Source organism: Stigmatopora argus, chromosome 2 (assembly GCF_051989625.1).
Source record: "Stigmatopora argus isolate UIUO_Sarg chromosome 2, RoL_Sarg_1.0, whole genome shotgun sequence".
NCBI lineage: Eukaryota > Metazoa > Chordata > Actinopteri > Syngnathiformes > Syngnathidae > Stigmatopora > Stigmatopora argus.
The window spans coordinates 12,422,180-12,440,000 of record NC_135388.1 but is presented as its reverse complement, the minus strand read 5'-3'; the positions used below and the strand labels follow the sequence as shown (position 1 = coordinate 12,440,000).

The window sequence follows — 17,821 nt, the reverse complement described above, 5'->3', positions numbered from 1 at the left end:
TCTTTTCTCAGCTTCTCGTGAGCAGCACCTTGAATTTTTAAACCTTTAGAAAAAAGGTGGAATCCAACAGAAATTCTGTGAACATGGAATAATAGCACAATATTCAGTGGCCCTATAAAAACAGTCCAAATGCTCGATACCAACTTGAAATCAAGGTTCTTAGTCAAATTGTACAAATGTGTAACTTTTGAGGAGAGGCGTGTGTCAAGGACATAGAGTATATATGTGCTTGTCTAGAGCTGAGGACCTGCAGTTTGGATCTTGGTTACAAATTACTAACGCACACACACAAGCAGCAGAGATGTGACGATGAGCGCAGAGCCAGAGCATGAGTCACTACTGCCTACACAGGAAGCTGTCTGTGAGGTGGAGGTAAAAGTGCATGTGAAGGAGTGAATGGAGACAAGTGCAGCATGCGTACATTCGAGGACATAACACACCCAAAATGAGTCGTAGCGTACCTTCATGTGGTGATGGACCACTCTCTGGACCACTGAAGAGCACTTCTTGCATTTGTGTAGAGCGGAGGGAGAGCAGCTTGGGGTCCCGGGAAAACTGCATGTGCGATGGATGGCGATTGGTCTTTTGGGGGGATTGGTCACATCACAGGGCCGATCCCCCTCCTGGGGACCATCGGCGCTTTCAGAGCTAAGCGAGCCGCTTGGGGACCAATCGTCCAGAGAGCTTTTGGAATCATTGAGCAGGCGGCTGTATTTAGTGCGCTTCAGCATGCCGGCACTGAGCGGAGGAGAGAAGACCGTTCAAATGCACGCAGTGCAAAAAGAAGGTCCGACTCTTGTTGGACTTTTACCCGGTGAAAGCTCCGCTGTGCAGTTTCTTTGTAAAAGCAGTGGATGGGATGCAGGCGTGAACTAGAAAAGCACATATTGTATTCATTGCTTTTGATTGAACACGTCCAAACATAGCGCCGAGTAAATTGTACTCACCCGCATCTAACATGGGATGTCCCATGTAGTTTAAGGTCCAGGAATTCCAAAAGTTGCAATTTGAAGTCGCCCTTGTCAACTTCCCTCCGTTTCTGTTGTCTGCGCAGCTTTTATGAATGACTAGAAGGTCCCTCTTTGTGAATAGGTGTCGCTTTCTCTCTCTCCTTGTGTGTGGACTGTGGACCAATGTGTGAATGGAGCAGATTGACAGCTAGGCAGCTTCCAGGTCCTCCTCCATCTCTACCCCACCCTCACCTAAAGCAAAGCAGCCAATCATGGGAGAGTGGAGTGACTCATGCTGCACACAAGACGGGCGAGCAAATACACACACACACACACACACAGACATTGTTATCACGAAGATGCCGTGTTTCAAAATTAGACTGGTTTTATAGTTACATCAAAGACGTGAGGGGTAGAAAAGCCCACAAAATAATAATAATTTTAAAAAGACTTTGAATTGCATGGGGAAAAACACAGCGAACACACAATGTAAAGGCCATGATGAGGACAGTATCGCACAGATCCATTTTCAAGTGCCACATCGTTAACAAGATAAAACCGAATCACAAATGACTTGAAATGGGGTGAAATTGACCCCAAGGATAACACTGGGGAACAATTGTGTGAGAAAATCTGTTATTTTTATGCTGATTAAAACAATCATTTTTACGGGCTAATTCCGTCCAGTTTATTTTTATCCGCCTTACCTTCTTACTAGTATGGTATTACTTGCACACACTAAAAAAACAGCATTGAATAAACAAGCAGCCAGGCCTGTTTCTCATATTATATATATATAGAGATATATATTTTAATACAATAAGAGTTTTGGATTTCACACCCAAAAATGTCCTGAAAACAACGGTGTCCCTAGTCAATACTATAATATGATTCAGGATGCAAATGCTAGTGTTTTTGGTTTTAATCCTCCTTGATTTTGTTTTCCAAAAACCTGCATTAAAAAAATTCTTAACATAAATAAATAGGCAAAGCCATAGGAATTACTTAGACAACATTTTAATGATGTTAATCATCAGTCCATATAGTTTAGGGATTATGAGAAACAGCCTCTTACAATGTTGCTATTAATGTAGTCATGAAAGACAGTCATAAATATTCATATAAAGACAGAACACTGAAAAGTACTTCATTGAACCGTATTTTTTTGTTGTTGTCAATATTTTTTGCTCATTTTAAATCACAATAACATTTCTAGTACTGTATGTACATAGTGCAAACAAAATACACGCTTGTTTTTGATGAACACTTGGATGATGTGGTAAGAAAATGGCCATTCATGTACAAAGTACCTTTTATCAAACTACAAATACTTTCAGAATTCAAATGCGACACTTATTTCATCACACCACTAACGTTATGGAATTTCACTTGGAATATGTTTAAATGGCTTTAAGAAGTGGTTGAGTATTTTCCTTTTCTTGAATACAGAATCAATATCGCTTAGTACACTGGCTTAAAAGGCATTAGTAGTGTGAATAACGTACACCGCGCTTTAGTAACGAGGGTCGAACGTTTTAGTTTGGATGCCTGTTTTTTCACATAGTAAGAACTTGGTAACTTTTAAAAAGCCCATCTTAGGAAAATAAGTCTGTTTTGTTCAAGTTCAAACTTCAAATACTCAATTTAAACAGCTATGTGAACTAAATATCCGAGTTCGGATTACAAAGTAGATCATTTTACCCAGCCTCGATTTAAAAAAAAAAAAAAAGAAAGACTCCAGTAGAAAGTCCTCAAGAAGAAACGGCGAGACGTTATGGAACACTGACACAGCGCGGTCAATATGACAAAGTAGTACGGTACACAAAGACACTACTGTTTTGCTTCTCAGAAGTTAAGTCATCTTAAATTATCAGAAAACGCAAAATGGGGCAAATCACTTATGCAAACGTTACAAAACACTTGCAGAATGATGGGCTTCATTTTAGAGAGGTCAAACAAGCAAGCACAGTCCCTGACTGAGTTAAGAGGAAGAATTCGCGTCAACACATTATGTACAAAAAAAAAGGTAAAGCTCATGAACACCGCAAATTCAATGGAACTTATGTGCCTGTAAACAAACACTCACGGAGCACTACATGCTCAATCAATTAAGACGCGACCTTATTTGTGAAGCTTTTTGTAACACTTGTTCCGAGAGAGGGGCATTTGACATGGGATGGAGAGGGGAAAAAAATGGAAAGATTTTCCGAATTCAAGTGTTGCAGGTTATGGGATGAAAGTGAAGCAAACCCCCTTCCCCCACCCCAAAAGAACCTGCTGCCGCTTGGTCCTCGACACTCCCTGTGGCGTGCGGGTGGTCAGCACTGACGGATACCTGAGATAAGGAGCCTGATTTACCGAGAACTAAAATTGTGGTTTTCACTTCCAAGTTTTGAAGGGATGGAATGGGAAAAGGAAAGCAAACATATTAGCTACAAAAATGTTCCCTTCCCATAATTATCAGAACATGTGCAACTGCAGAAGACATTTTGATCACGTGTTGTTTTTAAAACTTGGTACAGCACACCTAAAAACTGCTCTCCAAGAATCCAGCACCAATTGAGCTAAAAGAAGCACAGAAATGAAGAACTAGGAGGAGTTTTATCAGAGACGATATGGCATGACGCCTTCTTGTGACTGACTCCAAGTCAGCCTTTAGATCAGTGATTATCCAATTGTAGTTCAAAGCGGACTCCCTCTCGTGGCAAGACAAAGAACCACAAGTGAGTGTAAGTGTGAGCAAGATTACAGCAATTTCATCTTTATGCCAATTTCAGTAGTATTTCATTTTTAATTACAGTCAAGCCTTTCTTTTCAGCTTTTAGGACTGTTTGGTTTCAACTTTCAAGCATTAAATTTGGCACATTTTTTTATCATCTCCCCATCGAGTAGAACTGCTAATGTTCAAAGTGAGTATACTAACGCCAAAAGGTGCTGTGTCACCTCAAGATTAAAGGTCTGGTTAGAAAAGATTGGTTATCAGTTAGGGGTTTCCATGTTTTTCTACGTGAGCACTGGAATTTGCGCCCGCCTCTCCAGGCACAAACCTTGAGTAAATCAGGCCCTAGGTGCGAAATTAGGTCTAGTATCAGATAGTGGAGAAAGCAAGGATACCAGCGGCTGGTTTTATGGGATGAGAAGATGTGTCCATCTTCTCAGGCCGTGACCTCCTTTGCCTCTACCTCTTTTATTTTGTCCTCCACGTTGGTATCTGAGATGCCATCTGAAACGAGGCCTTCCTCCTCCCTGCTCTGTGCTCGCTCTTCTTCTTCTTCTTCTTCCTCCTCCTCCTCTTCCTCTTCTTCCTCCTCTTCATCTTCTTCCTCCTCTGTACTGTCCTGGCTTTTTCCAAGCTGCATCTCCAGGGTTTTGGACACCCACGATTCAATACGGCTGTTGAGGGTGGGTACCTCCACGGAAATGGGCTCAGGCGTGTAGTCCTCTTCTTCTTCGTCCTCCTCCTCGGCCTCTTCCAGCATGCCGGGCACCAGGGTGGAGGTGGTGGAGGTGATGGAGGAGTTGAGCGGGCCCCTGCAGCTGCCGTCCAGCGAGCCGGTCTCCGTGCTCTGCTGGGAAGCCAACTCCAGACGGTCGTCGGCGCGGACCTCGTCCCGCTCGCCGTGACCCTGCGTTGCTCTCGGAGGCACGGCGTTTGCTGGAGCCGACGCGGTCTCATTGTCTCTGCAAGGGGCCACAGGAGGCGAAGGGGCGCTTACTTCGGCCTCGGCTGATTCTGGAGCGTCTACGGTTTCAACCATACTTCGCCAGTTTGTAGTCTCTGCAGAAAAACAAAAGGATTTATAAGTGTTTTCTTAAAAAAACCCGCCTGGATCACATCATAACACTGAGCATCAGAATAAGGGTCTGCAATTTGTTTGTGGCAATTATACGTGGTACGATGACTTAAGAGTTTCCCACCTTTCATGAATTACTAAACCTTTAAATGAAATAAATTTCCTAACTGTGAACATTCTCTCGTTTTGTCTCTTAAAATCCAAATTCTATACCAAGGATGAGTTAAAAACTTGTTTTTTTCTTGTGGAGGCTTGCGACACGGTCTAATTACTCTAATAGCTTTGCAGTGACTATGAAACTTAGAAACTATTTTACTGCTCTACAAGAACCAGCAGATGGCAAGAATGCACCATTTAGATAAGAGTTCAGTCCAGGTTATTACAATTGATTTTTCTGAGAAATTGCAGGATTTTGATCAAACCAGTGCATGTTTTGAATACTAAATAAAGAAAGCTAAAATGTTTTCCCGGGGGCCAGGTTGCACAAACGAGTGTCCAAAGTGCACCTCAAGATGGGCCATGGGTTTTCATTCCAACCGATGAGGATATATTTCTACCAATCTGGTGTCTTAAAAGTATCATCAATTGATTGCAGTCAGATACTGCTTAAGACAAGGACCCACAGCGATTGTGAAACAGTTTGAACACACCCGAGTTAATTCCTCAATTTTATCTAATTGTTGATTGGTTTTGAGTAATGATTGTGGTTCCCAAAAGTTTGAGCCAGTTTAGCAGTTTAAACATGAATCAGTTTAAAACATGTCGCATGAAAATGTCACAGCGATCACTATTGGTGTTTTAAATCGTGTTCCTTCTTGATAATGATCTCATCTCGTCCTAATTCACTCAGTACAAATGTACCTGAGTTGAATACAAAGCTGATACTATTAGCAGTAAGCCCGACAAGAATAAATAAACAAAACAACTAGAAGAGGAACTCACCATACTCCTTCTCATTGACCTCTGAGATGGGTTCCGAGATAACGGAGCAAAAGGAGGTAGCGGAGGCGGCGGAGTGGTTGCGAGAGTGTCCCATGTGGTGTGGGACTTTCTTGACATGTTTCAAAGCCTCCTCTGCTTGCTCCTGCTCCAGAGACGATACCATTTCCTTGTAGGCCTTTGTTGCCTCTTCTGTTAGTGACACTAAATGCTCGAATAGATGCTGTAAGGTGAAGATGAGAATTTTTACTCCGTTTTAGAGCGATCAAAGAAATAGACAGTAGTAGTAACACAGGGTTATCCTACCTCTGCTCCAGAATAGTTTATGATTCCAACCACACTAACAGATACAAGTTTGTTGACGCAGCGACCAAGGGCTTTTCTACCCAGAGCAAATACAAATGGGATCTCCTGCTCTCGCGCCATAGAAATTACATTGTACAGCGCTTCATCCAAACCACCTGCGACACAGCACAAGGCACAGGAAATTTCAAAATCCTGGAAAATGATCGAGCATTAATGGTTCAATGACAAGGGTGAACGTGTCACGTCCCTAAAAGCCATTTGTTGCATTCTCAGGCTAAGAAACTTCATTAGGACTTAAATGCTCTATGGAAGACAGAAATTGTTCAAAGACTGAAACAAATGTCAGATTCCCATACATGGATAACCCCAGTTCAGGTCGCAATTTCTCAGACATGAAAGATCAGAGCAAAATGTCATTGGGAAACTAGAATATCTCTCTTTGATTTTACCAAAAGCTCAGTTTTGCAAAAATGATTCCCAATGTCACTCATTTTGCCATGCCATGGGAGAAATTAGGTCAAAGCTTTAATAAATATCTCACCTTTGGCTTGGATCTTCTCACAGTTTGGAGAGATGATGACGCACTTTAAATTGCACAGCTTCATGTGCTTTGTGACCTCTCGGAGGCCCATGACGAGGCGCCGTTTGGACTTGGCCTTGATAGGGTCTTTCTGGTGGATGACTTCTTGGAAACGAACCAGCTCCTGGAGCAGCAGCGTCACGCTCTCATCGATCTCCTTGCTCAGCACTTGGTTACAGTACCTGACAAGTAATATGTGAGGAAAAACTGAATTTGAGGGTGGAAGAGATCAAATCGCATTGATTTCATTGAACTTGGCAAAATACTCATTGACATGAGTAAAAGAGTCACAAACCTGGTTACAGGACAACTTAACAACTCAAGTAGCATGGTACTAAATGGTTATACTCCACTATAACCAAGCAAGTAATAGCTCTAACACCACCACAATATATACAAATTATCCAGAATGTAATTAGAAGTAAGACAATGTTTGACAATGTGTCAAATGAAGAGCAGGTGGAACAGAAGTTAAGTCAGGAGCCCTTCGTGGGTATAAATGCAAATGAAAATATGTGTTAGAAAAAGGGTGAGAAAAGACAATGGGCCTCCAGCTCAAGCCACAAAGACACAGTTGTTGCGTCTCGCATGCATTTTTGCTGAGGAGGCACATTGTCTCCGACGTGAGCCATGTTCAACAATTCGATCTTGTGCAAACAAATGTCCGCTCATTTTCAGACGTGAGCTATTTTGGGGATGGACAACTGCTCGCTCATGCCACATACCGATTCCTGAGCGAGTCACTTACTCTCTGAAACGACGACTGTGGATTATTGTGATTGCGTTTGAAGCCATGGGACTCCCGATGCCTGAACTTGAAGGAGAACCCTGCGATACAGGAGTAATGCTGTATGGAGAATTCTGACTGGCTGGTGAGAGGGATGCATCACTGGGTACACTGAGACCATTTTCTGTGACAAAAAAAAGATTATTAACTAATTTTCCTAAACACACCTACAAACACACATACACACACACACAAACACACATACACACACACACACACACACACACACACACACATCTAATTTAGACCACCTTCTTGAGATGCAGGCTCCTGGGAAAGGTCTTCAGTAAAATGTAAACAATCACCCCCATGCTCTTCATGGGCTGAGGACTCATGATCCATGCTTGCTTTACCTTTTTTTCCTTCTCGTTCTTTGAGAATAATCTAAGAAAACCAGAAAAAAATAGTCAAAAAGAATGCAAATGTAAATAATATATAAGCTGTTTTTTTCTATGCTGTTCCATGGTAGCCAATGTGAAAGAGGGTCATGGTAAGTGGTCCCCCGAACAATTTGCACCAGCCGCTTACCTTTTTAAGGGCTGTAGGGCGCTTGACTTTGGGGATCTCCCGCTCCTTCCCTCGCTTCATCCGCGGGGGAGTAGAATCCAGAGGGTTAAGGGGTCCCATTTGTGGTTGAGGGTGGCCCTTCAACATGGCGGCCAAGTTGGTTGAAGCCGAACTGTGGAATGGAGTGGTTGTTCCCACTGAGGAAAAATAAAACCAAGTGAGTAGATTAGTCAAATTCAAATGCAGAATTCACAAATGGATGCTAAATTGCAATTCAAAATCTTACCTGTAAAAGCAAGTGGCTTGGTATTTGTGATTTGTTTGGCCTTCATGGCCTGCTGCTGTTTAGCTAAAGCTGCCAGCATGTCTCCTAAATCCAGCGGAACAGAAGTTTTGCTCTTCTTCCCTGCTGCCTTAATGAGGGCCTCCTGTTTGGAGGGAAAGAAAAAACACAAGAGATCACACAACTCAAACAGTTGACCCCAGATTAATATTAAATCTCGAGATTTTAACACAACTCCGCACTTGTAATTTTTGCTGTTCCATGCTAATCTCCGAGTATTCCTGAGCTGTGGCCTTGGCAGCAGCCAGGGCTTTCTTCCGATGGCTCTTTGCCCTCTTGGGAACAGATGTGGTAATGCGTATTGGTGTCTGCACAATGTTGATGGGGGAGTCTTCTGCAATGTTTTCTATCTGTGAGAAGCAAAAATAGAATCTAAAATGTTCCACTTACCGTTGCACTATTATAAAGCAGGTCAGAAACTGCTGGGAAGCTGGAATTACTGGTCCTTGGAAATTCTGATATCAGTCTACAAGTTTACGCTTGACTTACCATATTGCTATGTAACCTTGGCTGCAATTGTGTCGGAGCGACTTCTGCTTTGGCGCAGCGTTGGACACCATGGACACTGGCTAAATCTGGGAACTCATCTTCGTCCTTGAAATATGCAAAATATACACGAGAGCAACAAATAAATGAGTTGAAAAGGGAAACGTTACATTCTCAAGGTTATCAGTTTTTCCTACTTCAAAGTAAAGGGGTTTTGGAGTGATCTCATCACGAGCGACCAGCCCTGGCTGCAGTCTTTGTTCTGAGTGATTTGGAAGACCACGTCCTGGAATAACACTGTGGAAATCCTACCACAAAAAAAGAATCCTTTTTGACCTCCGTGACCTTAGCCCAAATTTATAATCCCCTTTCTTGGTTCACATCACAAAAATGTCCTGCAATTCTGATAATGGCTATATTCTTTCTTTGTTATCTTGACCACAAACTATTTCTATTTCTGACCTTTGTGATCTTTGACCTCATTAGCCCAAAATGTAATAACCTCTTTCATATATATTACAAATGTATCATACAAGACGTTAATACTAAAATCCCTGTATTGCTGCAACTATTTAGTTGCAGGTGTGTCAAAAACATGAGCATCCAAATGTACATAATCTGTGATTTCATCAATGCAAGCAAGCAGGTTCAGTGGACTGTACCTGTGAGAAGTTTTTCTGTTCAGGGTTCTTCCTTTGGTCTACTCTGTGGAAATGACCGTTCTTGTCTCCCCAGGGCTTCTGTGTAGCCTGTGAAGTTACATTTACCCAAGTACCTGCTGGCAGACAAAAAACAACAATGGGGCCATGAGAACAGCATGCTTTGATGTGTGAATTGGAAAGGGTCCAACATTTGTTGAAAACTTTCAGACTTACTTGTCATTACACCAGTCTCAACTCCCTAGAGAAATAAAAAGTAGAGCTCTTAACTTGATAGTGTATAAAGTGCAGCATGCTTTGAATATGACTACACATCAAAGTGTAGTCAGAAGATTACGGTCAAGATTTTAAAAATATCAAATAATTACAATGAACTGTAATACATACGTTGGATGATGCTGACGCCTTTGCAGTTTGATGGGCTACTCCTGTTGCTTGTTTGTGTTTGGGGCTGCAGTATCCACTGTCACTGTCTATGTCGACTTCGCTGGTACCCTGATCGCTATAGCTTTCAGCTGGATTTGATCCCTGTAGCCTATTTGTTCGGGTCGTCCACGGCAGTGGACTGGCCGGTTCCACGAAACACCGGCCTGCAATCTCACCTGGGAAATCTGATGCGGTATCATTTTTAAAAAAAAAATAGTCACAGCTATTGTCATTCATAGTTACATATAGATATTTATACAGGGTAATTATGTTCACATTAGATACTCATTATCGGGGCCCAATACGGCTATTTTTGAAGTATGGAACAGTATCGAATTTTCTCAAGATCGAAGCCGATCCAGTTGTAGCGTGGGCTTTCAATGCCATCAAGCTTTTTGACTACAGTAAATCAAAATGCTAGGAGAATATTATTGCTGAGTAGGACAATTTCTATTTAGAAAATGAACGATGGTTAAAGAGCATTTCTTGAGGACTCACTTTAATACAAAAACAATTATTTGTCACTTAATGGTTGCATTATTTTAACTGACTGAACAATTCAGGCATCAGTATCTGGAAAATATGTATATACTGAAAAAAACAGGATCAGATCGGAACCCAATAGAGCCTAAAATAATACTAGTCAAAATGGTGCTTTGTTATATTCTGTTCCAACCCAGCAAGAAGCCACCTAAAATTTGTTGTCAACAAACTGTGTGACTAGGTTACATTGCCAAGGCATAAACATAAACACAACAGGCATTTACTTTCTTAAAACCAGAATCATTACAGGTGACACTTTGTTTGTGCAGAGGGAAATAGCCCAACTGGAATCTCGACATTCCCTTTCTGTCTATGAATACTAGCAATTGCATCATCAGCCGGTATGACAGGACAGGTTACTGGCAGAGCACCTATTGCCTCCTTAAAATTTAAGTAAAGAATCCTATGCAAAAGATTGCTAGTATTCATTTTTTTTTAAAGTATTTATACATTTTCTATATCATTTAAGCACTGCAAGAAGATACATACCAGTCTGCTGAGCTGCATCCACCAGTACTTTCTTACTCCAACTATCATGGGCAATGGGGCACAGTTCCTTCTGCATGACCAAACTTCTGTTTGGAGGTCGCCGGCCCCTCGGTGGCTGGGAAACACCTAACTGTTGCTGATTTTCATCATAAGAGGAAGACAGTTTGCTGTAATTATGGTAGCGAGACTTGCAACTATACTAAAAATGCTAAATATCCAAATGAACATTTCCTTTTCTTTACAACTGTAAATCAAAGAAGGAGAGTAGACCTTTTTTACCTTTGGGAGATTAGGTCGACCCATTCCCCTCCCTCGTTGATGCGCCATCCCGTAAGGCGGTCCATGAGACAGAAGCCTTTCGCCAACGTCTGACGAAACTGAGTTGACAACACCGGGCTGCACCGGGCCTCCATATGTGCTAGGAAATGGCTGGTAAAAGCCCATGACAGGGGGGCATGGGGCAGGCATAATCTGGTAGTAGGTATAGTCATTGGAAACAGGTGGCTGAGGGGAGGACATGATTGGGTAGGCCAGGTAAGGCCCGCCGGGGCCAGGGTTGGGTTGCTGCCAGCGCAGCTCCCCTGCATTGTACATTTGATGCTGCCTGTTAAGAACAAAAGAGCTCAGATTTAAAGTTTATTTAGAATTAGTATTCATTTAAAATGCATCACTAGCAGGGACAGAGGAATTACAGAAGCCACCCAAAAAATATTACAACACTTGAGAAATATAATCTAGTTGATCAATTTACTCAATTGATTAACTACTTTAATATATGATTCCATCATGATCTGATTCTCAACAGTAACGCAACATATGATTTTGTAAATAGGAGAAAGATCCCTTCTTGAACTGCATTTGTGGCACAACAATAACGTACATGATGATTAGCAAAGTTGGTGTGTTGCTCCTAATAGAGAAATGTTGGTATTTGACAGCCAACCCAATTTAGCAGCCATTTCCTTGCATTCAAATGGCAGGGAAGGAAACAACGAACCGGATGTGTGCAGGATACAGAAGATCATCATATGAACAAACAACGAAGTTGATGGAAGCACTACCTCTGGAACATGGCGATGTCAGTATGCTATTGAAAATGCCGAACGCAAGAAGTGTCGTTTGAAAGAGGCTGCCTAATTCAATGTTAGTGTTTACACCCTATTTGAGGAAGAGTTTATCGACTCTCCATTTGGTATATTGTCATTGCAGATTCTTAAAAATTGTCAGTTTAGGCAAACTATACAAAAAATGAGTTTGGAATAAATGTGAGAAGAATAGAGATCAGATGATATGGTAGGAAAAAAATAGTGATATTTTGCTCAGATCGTTCAAACTATGTCAAAGACACATTTACGGGTAAAAATATTTACCGATTTAAATTGTTGCTTCACAGTGATCCAACCAATTAGTAGGTTTTTCAATCATTCTAGGTCAAGTAGATTTTTGTACATAGTATTCCATTCCCCGTGACAATTTAAATCTCCATTTAAAAAATGCATTTTGTTAATTTGAATTATCTTTGATTTTTTAATTTGATCTGAAAATTTAAACTGGGAAGTTGAAATTTGAAGAGGCACTATCTATCAGTATCTCTAACAACTCAAATTTATTGTTCCAATATGAACACAATGATTCTAAGGAAATATACTACTGTGTTTTGGGAAATCTGCATCCTGGCTTTTGTTTTCCAGGTCAAAAGATAGGGGGGGAAATAATTAAAATATTAATTAGAACATGTTCAGTCACCACAAAGTAATCTGTTCTATGGATCTCCTCAGAATGTGAAGAGAGGCTTCAACCCATCCACTTTCACAACACCTGACAAAACGGGTTCAGTCAGAGAAAGGCTGACATGATGCCCTGCTTCTTTGTTAATTAGTTAGGCAGTGTGCCTATGGCAGATTCCGTAGGCTTTTGTCAAACATATATTTTTTACAGTACACTCAATTAATCACTGCGTTAATCTGAAAATGGGCACACACGGCTAAGGAGGGTTAAATTTATACCCCCACCCCCCCAAAAACCCCATTGTTTTAAGGGTTTCAGACTTGAGACAAGGAGGACAACGGAGTAGTCATGCTCAGGGAGATGTCTGCTCACAAACCGATGCATTGGCTGAACTATAATGGAAGAGGAAAGGGGCAGGAAACAGAGTGGCTTCTTGACATGATCTGATTCTTACATTCAAAACAAATGCAATCAAAAGAAGCTCAAGAAAACATAATACAGCAACAGCAACAGCGCTACTTTGTAAACATTTTCCAACCCGGTGACACTGACCGTACCTGTTGGGTTGGCTCTCCTGGACAAAAGGGTAGCAGGTGATGAGGTAGCTGGGTATAGGAGTAGTTTCCACGCCTCCGTTGCCTCCTCCCATGCCCCCTCCTCCTCCACCTCCTGGCTCTCCAGACAGACTCATGCTGACCAAGGATCCTTCAAGACCTTTCTTCTGCGGGATGAACGGTTCAACTTCGGCGGAAAGTTTCACATCCTGCCAAAAGGTTTAGGAATGCTAACAACAGATGCAAATTACCCCTTACGAGAGGCATAGGAATGTCAAACATAGTTAAGGTTCAAGGCCTGGTTATTTATAGCGATATACGTGCCGCGGATGGTGAAGATTATTGTGTCGTGACTGAAACTCACTACATTAAAAAAAAGCCTAAAATATGCTATTTCTTTGTTTAATGAAGACCTGTGTCCGTCATTTTGAGTGTAGTTTTTTGCACTCACTAAAAGGACATGGATAACACATTCAGGAACTTAATGCTGTTGACGTTTGCAAGAAATTTCCACAGGCTTAATCATTATAGATGTGCCATGTCAAGTAGAATATATTTGACAGTTTGGATTATAATTACTATTCTTTATTCAACCAGGTAAGGAGATAGAAAACATGCCATTTGAAATTGGACTGGTTTATTAAAATGTACGTCTTGAAAGAAGCGATCCAGATTTATCTTTGGGGGTGAGCAAGTTCAACGAACAAAGACATTTCCTAATCTCTCTCAAACAGTGCTCGGGATGCAAGTTACAGTGAAGTCTGTACGTCTTACACAGACAGCTATTGTGATACACATCCACTGATGGTTCACGGTTCCTCACCACCTCCCACACTTTTCCTTCACAAATCCACAGATGTTGAATTGTCTGAATACGAATGTTGCAAATATGCCCGGATAGCCAATTCAATAAAACCAAACACCAACTTTGACTTTCAAGATGCAGGATGACTGTCTTGAGCAACAAAGACTGATAGTGGCACGAGACCAGAGGTCCCAAACGTGCGACTGAGTAGAGGGTCCGATCCGCCCTGTGGGGTTGTTGTCATCTGTTGTGGCTAATTCAGACTGTATATTTACATTATTAAATTCTTTGATTTTTTTCAACAAGGGTGCCGCAAAACCAGGTGTTTGTAAAATGTGTCACCAAGTGCGTGCACTACTGTACTTTGCTCAATTTCCTATCTGCAATCACAGTCGTTCATTTGCCTCCCGCTGTCAAAACAGCGCCTTCAATTGCAGTCAAAGAGTTAATATGGAACCATAAATGCTCCAAAACCAACAGGAAGTAATCTAGAAATGCACCAAAATCAGCAGGAACCAACAAACAAATAAGAAGCATCCCAGAAAGGCTTTTTTTTAAATTTAGGAGGCCTTCAATAACTAGTCTCAGTGAAGTTAAAGGCTCCCTTAGCAGGCTGTGACAGGATTAAAACTGAGAGGATAACAGAGACAGTAGCACAGGATAATCTAATTACACAGCATGGAAAGGAACATAGAACGCTCGGACAAGACGGTTAAATTGAAGTAACATTTGTCTTCAAAGGCTCCAAGATGACCAAACCATCGATGGTCACTGCGTGTGTCACTTAGTGAGCGCCTAAAGGAGAATAGCTGTGATTGTTGCATTCAAGTCACAGGCAGATGTGTATCTATTGGGGATGGTAGAGCCAATACACATTTAGACAGCTGTCCACTGAAGGCTTTGTTTTGTGAGACTCAAGGACCTTCATAGACCTTGAGAAGTGTTTTATCATTAATGATTATTTCTCACTTTTTGAACTGCACGCACATAACATACAAGTGTGAACTAAGTGGGCTGGGTTTACCACTGAAGGCCATTGAAGCATTTATTTCATATCTGACTAAAGTTTGTGACATTCAGAACAATTTAGGCAAAGGACAACATGTAACTGGTGAGACAAATGTTGCAGACTTAACACCAGTGCACTACGAGAGCACCCAAAATCACAATCCACGAATGATGCATTTTACCTGTAGATTGACAGAGCTCGTACCCCTTAAATATATATTTTTTAATTTACATTCAGTCTTTTTCTGAACACAAATGTGATCTACAGTCTCACTGTGGCATAGGGAAGGGCAGCATAACTTCCTACATCGTGCCAAAGCAACATTCTACCACTTACAATGCTCAAACTGAGCAACCACATAAACAACCCTCCTACTGTTCTAAGATTTTCAATATTTTGTCGTAAATTATCATTGGCTGCACATCGACGCTGGTAGACGTCCTATCCATTTAGCCTGGGAGAGCAGCCCCAGTCAATGTAAATGGGTTGGACATGTACAGCTGTCAATCTTAAGCATGATCTTTCTATGCCAGTAGATTTTATGTACCTAGGAGGACCTAATCTAGACTATAATTTCTTATCTTGTACATGCATTAAAACTCCATTGGCTATAAACCACTTGAGTCATTTTTTTGGACCTATTCAGGTGACCACTTGTTGACTACTTATTTATGTTGTTGACTATTTATGTTGACTACTTATGTTGACTATTTATGTTGTTGACTACTTATGTTGACTATTTATGTTGTTGACTACTTATGTTAACTACCTATCTATGTTGTTGACTACTTATGTTAACTACTTATCTATGGTGTTGACTACTTATGTTAAATACTCATCTATGTTGTTGAATACTTATGTTAACTACTTATCTATGTTGTTGACTAATGTTAACTACTTATCTATGTTGTTGACTACTTATTTATGTTGTTGACTACTTATTATGTAACTGCATACTTATGTTGTTGACTACTTATTATGTAACTACATACTTATGTTGTTGACTACTTACTATGTGACTACTTATTTATGTTATCTTCTTATTATGTGACTACTTATTTATTATGTTGGCTACTTATTATTTGACTATTTATTTGTTATTGACTACTTATTTATGTTGTTGACTACTTATTTATGTTATTGACTACTTATTTATGTTATTGACTACGTATTATGTGACTACTTATTTATGTTGTTGACTACTTATGTTGTTGACTACTTTTTGTTATTGACTACTTATTCATGTTGTTGACGACTTATTATGTGACTACTTTTTTATTGATTATGTATTTGTGCACTTCAAGGTGAAGCTTTAAATCTCATTATACTTTTATAATGACAATACAAGGCGTTCAATTCAATTCAAGAATGAATTGGCTAGGGATAAATTATCCTATACAAGAGCACAAGAATCATACTACTAGTAGTGCAAGGAAGACTAAGCATTCTTATTGTGTTTATTGGTCATTTTAAGTACCATGGCATTTATTTACGATGTTTAAACATCTGAATACAAGCTAAATGTGTATTAATAGCCCATATTTTGTTGTTATCCGTCCTTAGCAGCTCTTTTGGGGACCAGCACACCTTATTACGTCACGTCAAAACACTGCCACGCCGAGTGTCTCTGCGCTCCACTGAAAAAAAATACGTACTGGAATGTCATAAATGTTGACGAACCAGACGTTCTTCTTACGATCAGCGCCTCACCTAAAACACTCGTACGCGCTCCTAGGAATGGCTCCCTGATAGTTGATAACGTTTCAATGGGGTTCGAATAAGTAAATTGTCACTCAGCTGTTGCCGATTCCAAACGTCGACCAGTGAGTGACAGCTGAGATGTTTTGGCTCATGTAGCTCACTAGCCGAGTTAGCAGCAACATTGACGTTGATCGTCGCCTCAGGCAAGGAAGAACGGTATATAATATGATATATCCTCCAGTAGCGATACAAAAAATCACAAACTTGCGTGGCGGATATTAAAATGCAATGTTATTCAATGACTGATAGTGGATTTAAAAAACAAATCACTTGCCGTTAGCTTTACTGTCTAGCTTCCCCATCGAAAGAATGCTGTTTAAAAGGTGTAAGAATACGCATATTCATGAATTAAAATGCTGAATACATGTGGATTTACGCTATTAGTCAATAATTCCGTTTTGGGCCTCGCCTTGACAAATTTCTAACGCTTCGACCGTTTGCATTACATATTCATGCTTCAATAATTCCAGACCTTTCTACATAACACAAATAGAGGGGTAAAAAAAGAGACAAAAATCAAGTTATTAGAAAAATAAGTTATTACCTTAATGTGACTCGCATCCATGTCAGTCACCAACGCGGCGACTGTCCGTCATTGACCCCTCAGTGGACGTCAGGATGTGGGCCTTTTTATCTTTTTCATCGTAAACGATAACGACAACAACAACAAAAGACCCCGGAGGTCCACTCGGTTCTGGCTGCGTGTATGAACGGGTTTTACGCTGAGATGATCCGCTAGCCAAGGGTTAGCCGCTGGCTAAACTGCGACTGAAGCCGAGTCAACTCCAGTGGAAACAGGAGTCACCTGAGCGGAAGTAGTTGAGGCCCAGCGATGCTCCTATTGGCTGGGGGATCCAGCGCAACAAATGCCGTCATAGAGGCGCAGGAAGACGTCTGCCATTGACGGTGATGGACGTCAAATCCGTCTTGTGAGGGGCTACTTACAGTATAGTAAGAATGATATATTTTTGTATGGAGCATTTTATTCCGTATATACCCAGTTATAGACATCAAATCAATTTCAACTGGGAAGGGGATTTAATCCAATTTCACTGTGGCCGATTGAACGATCGCTACTAAATCCTCCCATTAAAAATGGAATGGACTTTTATTGCTGCTAAAGCCAAACAAGGAGTCAAAACTTCCAAATGAGAT

General features: G+C 40.9%; 2 protein-coding genes across 5 annotated transcripts in view; both read right to left on the bottom strand.

Annotated features, from left to right (window-relative positions):
* The window catches only part of LOC144068815 (SHC-transforming protein 1-like), a 10,894-nt gene extending 9,294 nt beyond the window's left edge, over positions 1 to 1,600 (bottom strand). For both annotated transcript variants that reach the window (XM_077593646.1, XM_077593655.1), the window contains exons 1-3: positions 948 to 1,600; positions 812 to 872; positions 462 to 738 (exon numbers count right to left, since the gene is read on the bottom strand). In XM_077593646.1, the coding sequence (XP_077449772.1) occupies positions 462 to 738; positions 812 to 872; positions 948 to 972 (363 nt within the window). In that variant the 5' untranslated portion in view covers positions 973 to 1,600. The remainder of the gene's footprint in view (positions 1 to 461; positions 739 to 811; positions 873 to 947) is intronic.
* A 351-nt stretch (positions 1,601 to 1,951) lies between these two features.
* Positions 1,952 to 17,482, bottom strand: secisbp2l (SECIS binding protein 2-like). 3 transcript variants are annotated; one of them, XM_077593615.1, is made up of 18 exons: positions 17,211 to 17,482; positions 13,095 to 13,300; positions 11,089 to 11,413; positions 10,810 to 10,945; positions 9,739 to 9,962; positions 9,568 to 9,592; positions 9,355 to 9,470; positions 8,890 to 9,000; positions 8,696 to 8,800; positions 8,389 to 8,556; positions 8,150 to 8,291; positions 7,885 to 8,060; positions 7,608 to 7,740; positions 7,318 to 7,480; positions 6,531 to 6,751; positions 5,990 to 6,144; positions 5,687 to 5,906; positions 1,952 to 4,728 (listed from the first exon to the last, which is right to left on the bottom strand). In XM_077593615.1, the coding sequence occupies exons 1-18, from the start codon at positions 17,229 to 17,231 to the stop codon at positions 4,106 to 4,108; spliced, it is 3,270 nt and encodes a 1,089-aa protein (XP_077449741.1). In that variant the 5' UTR covers positions 17,232 to 17,482; the 3' UTR covers positions 1,952 to 4,105. The 3 variants fall into 3 exon arrangements, with proteins under 3 accessions (XP_077449741.1, XP_077449750.1, XP_077449759.1); XM_077593624.1 differs by having other exon boundaries at positions 9,355 to 9,467; XM_077593633.1 differs by having other exon boundaries at positions 13,095 to 13,258.
* Positions 17,483 to 17,821: the final 339 nt, after the last annotated feature.

Bases quoted from the DNA above. Each gene is read 5' to 3' on its own strand.
- secisbp2l (XM_077593615.1), bottom strand. From the start codon at position 17,231: ATGGATGCGAGTCACATTAAG. The intron at 13,301-17,210 runs GTAATAACTTAT...ACCTTTTGGCAG, and splicing joins TGGATGCGAGTCACATTAAG to GATGTGAAACTTTCCGCCGA. The intron at 7,481-7,607 runs GTGGTCTAAATT...TTTTTGTCACAG, and splicing joins GGAGCCTGCATCTCAAGAAG to AAAATGGTCTCAGTGTACCC.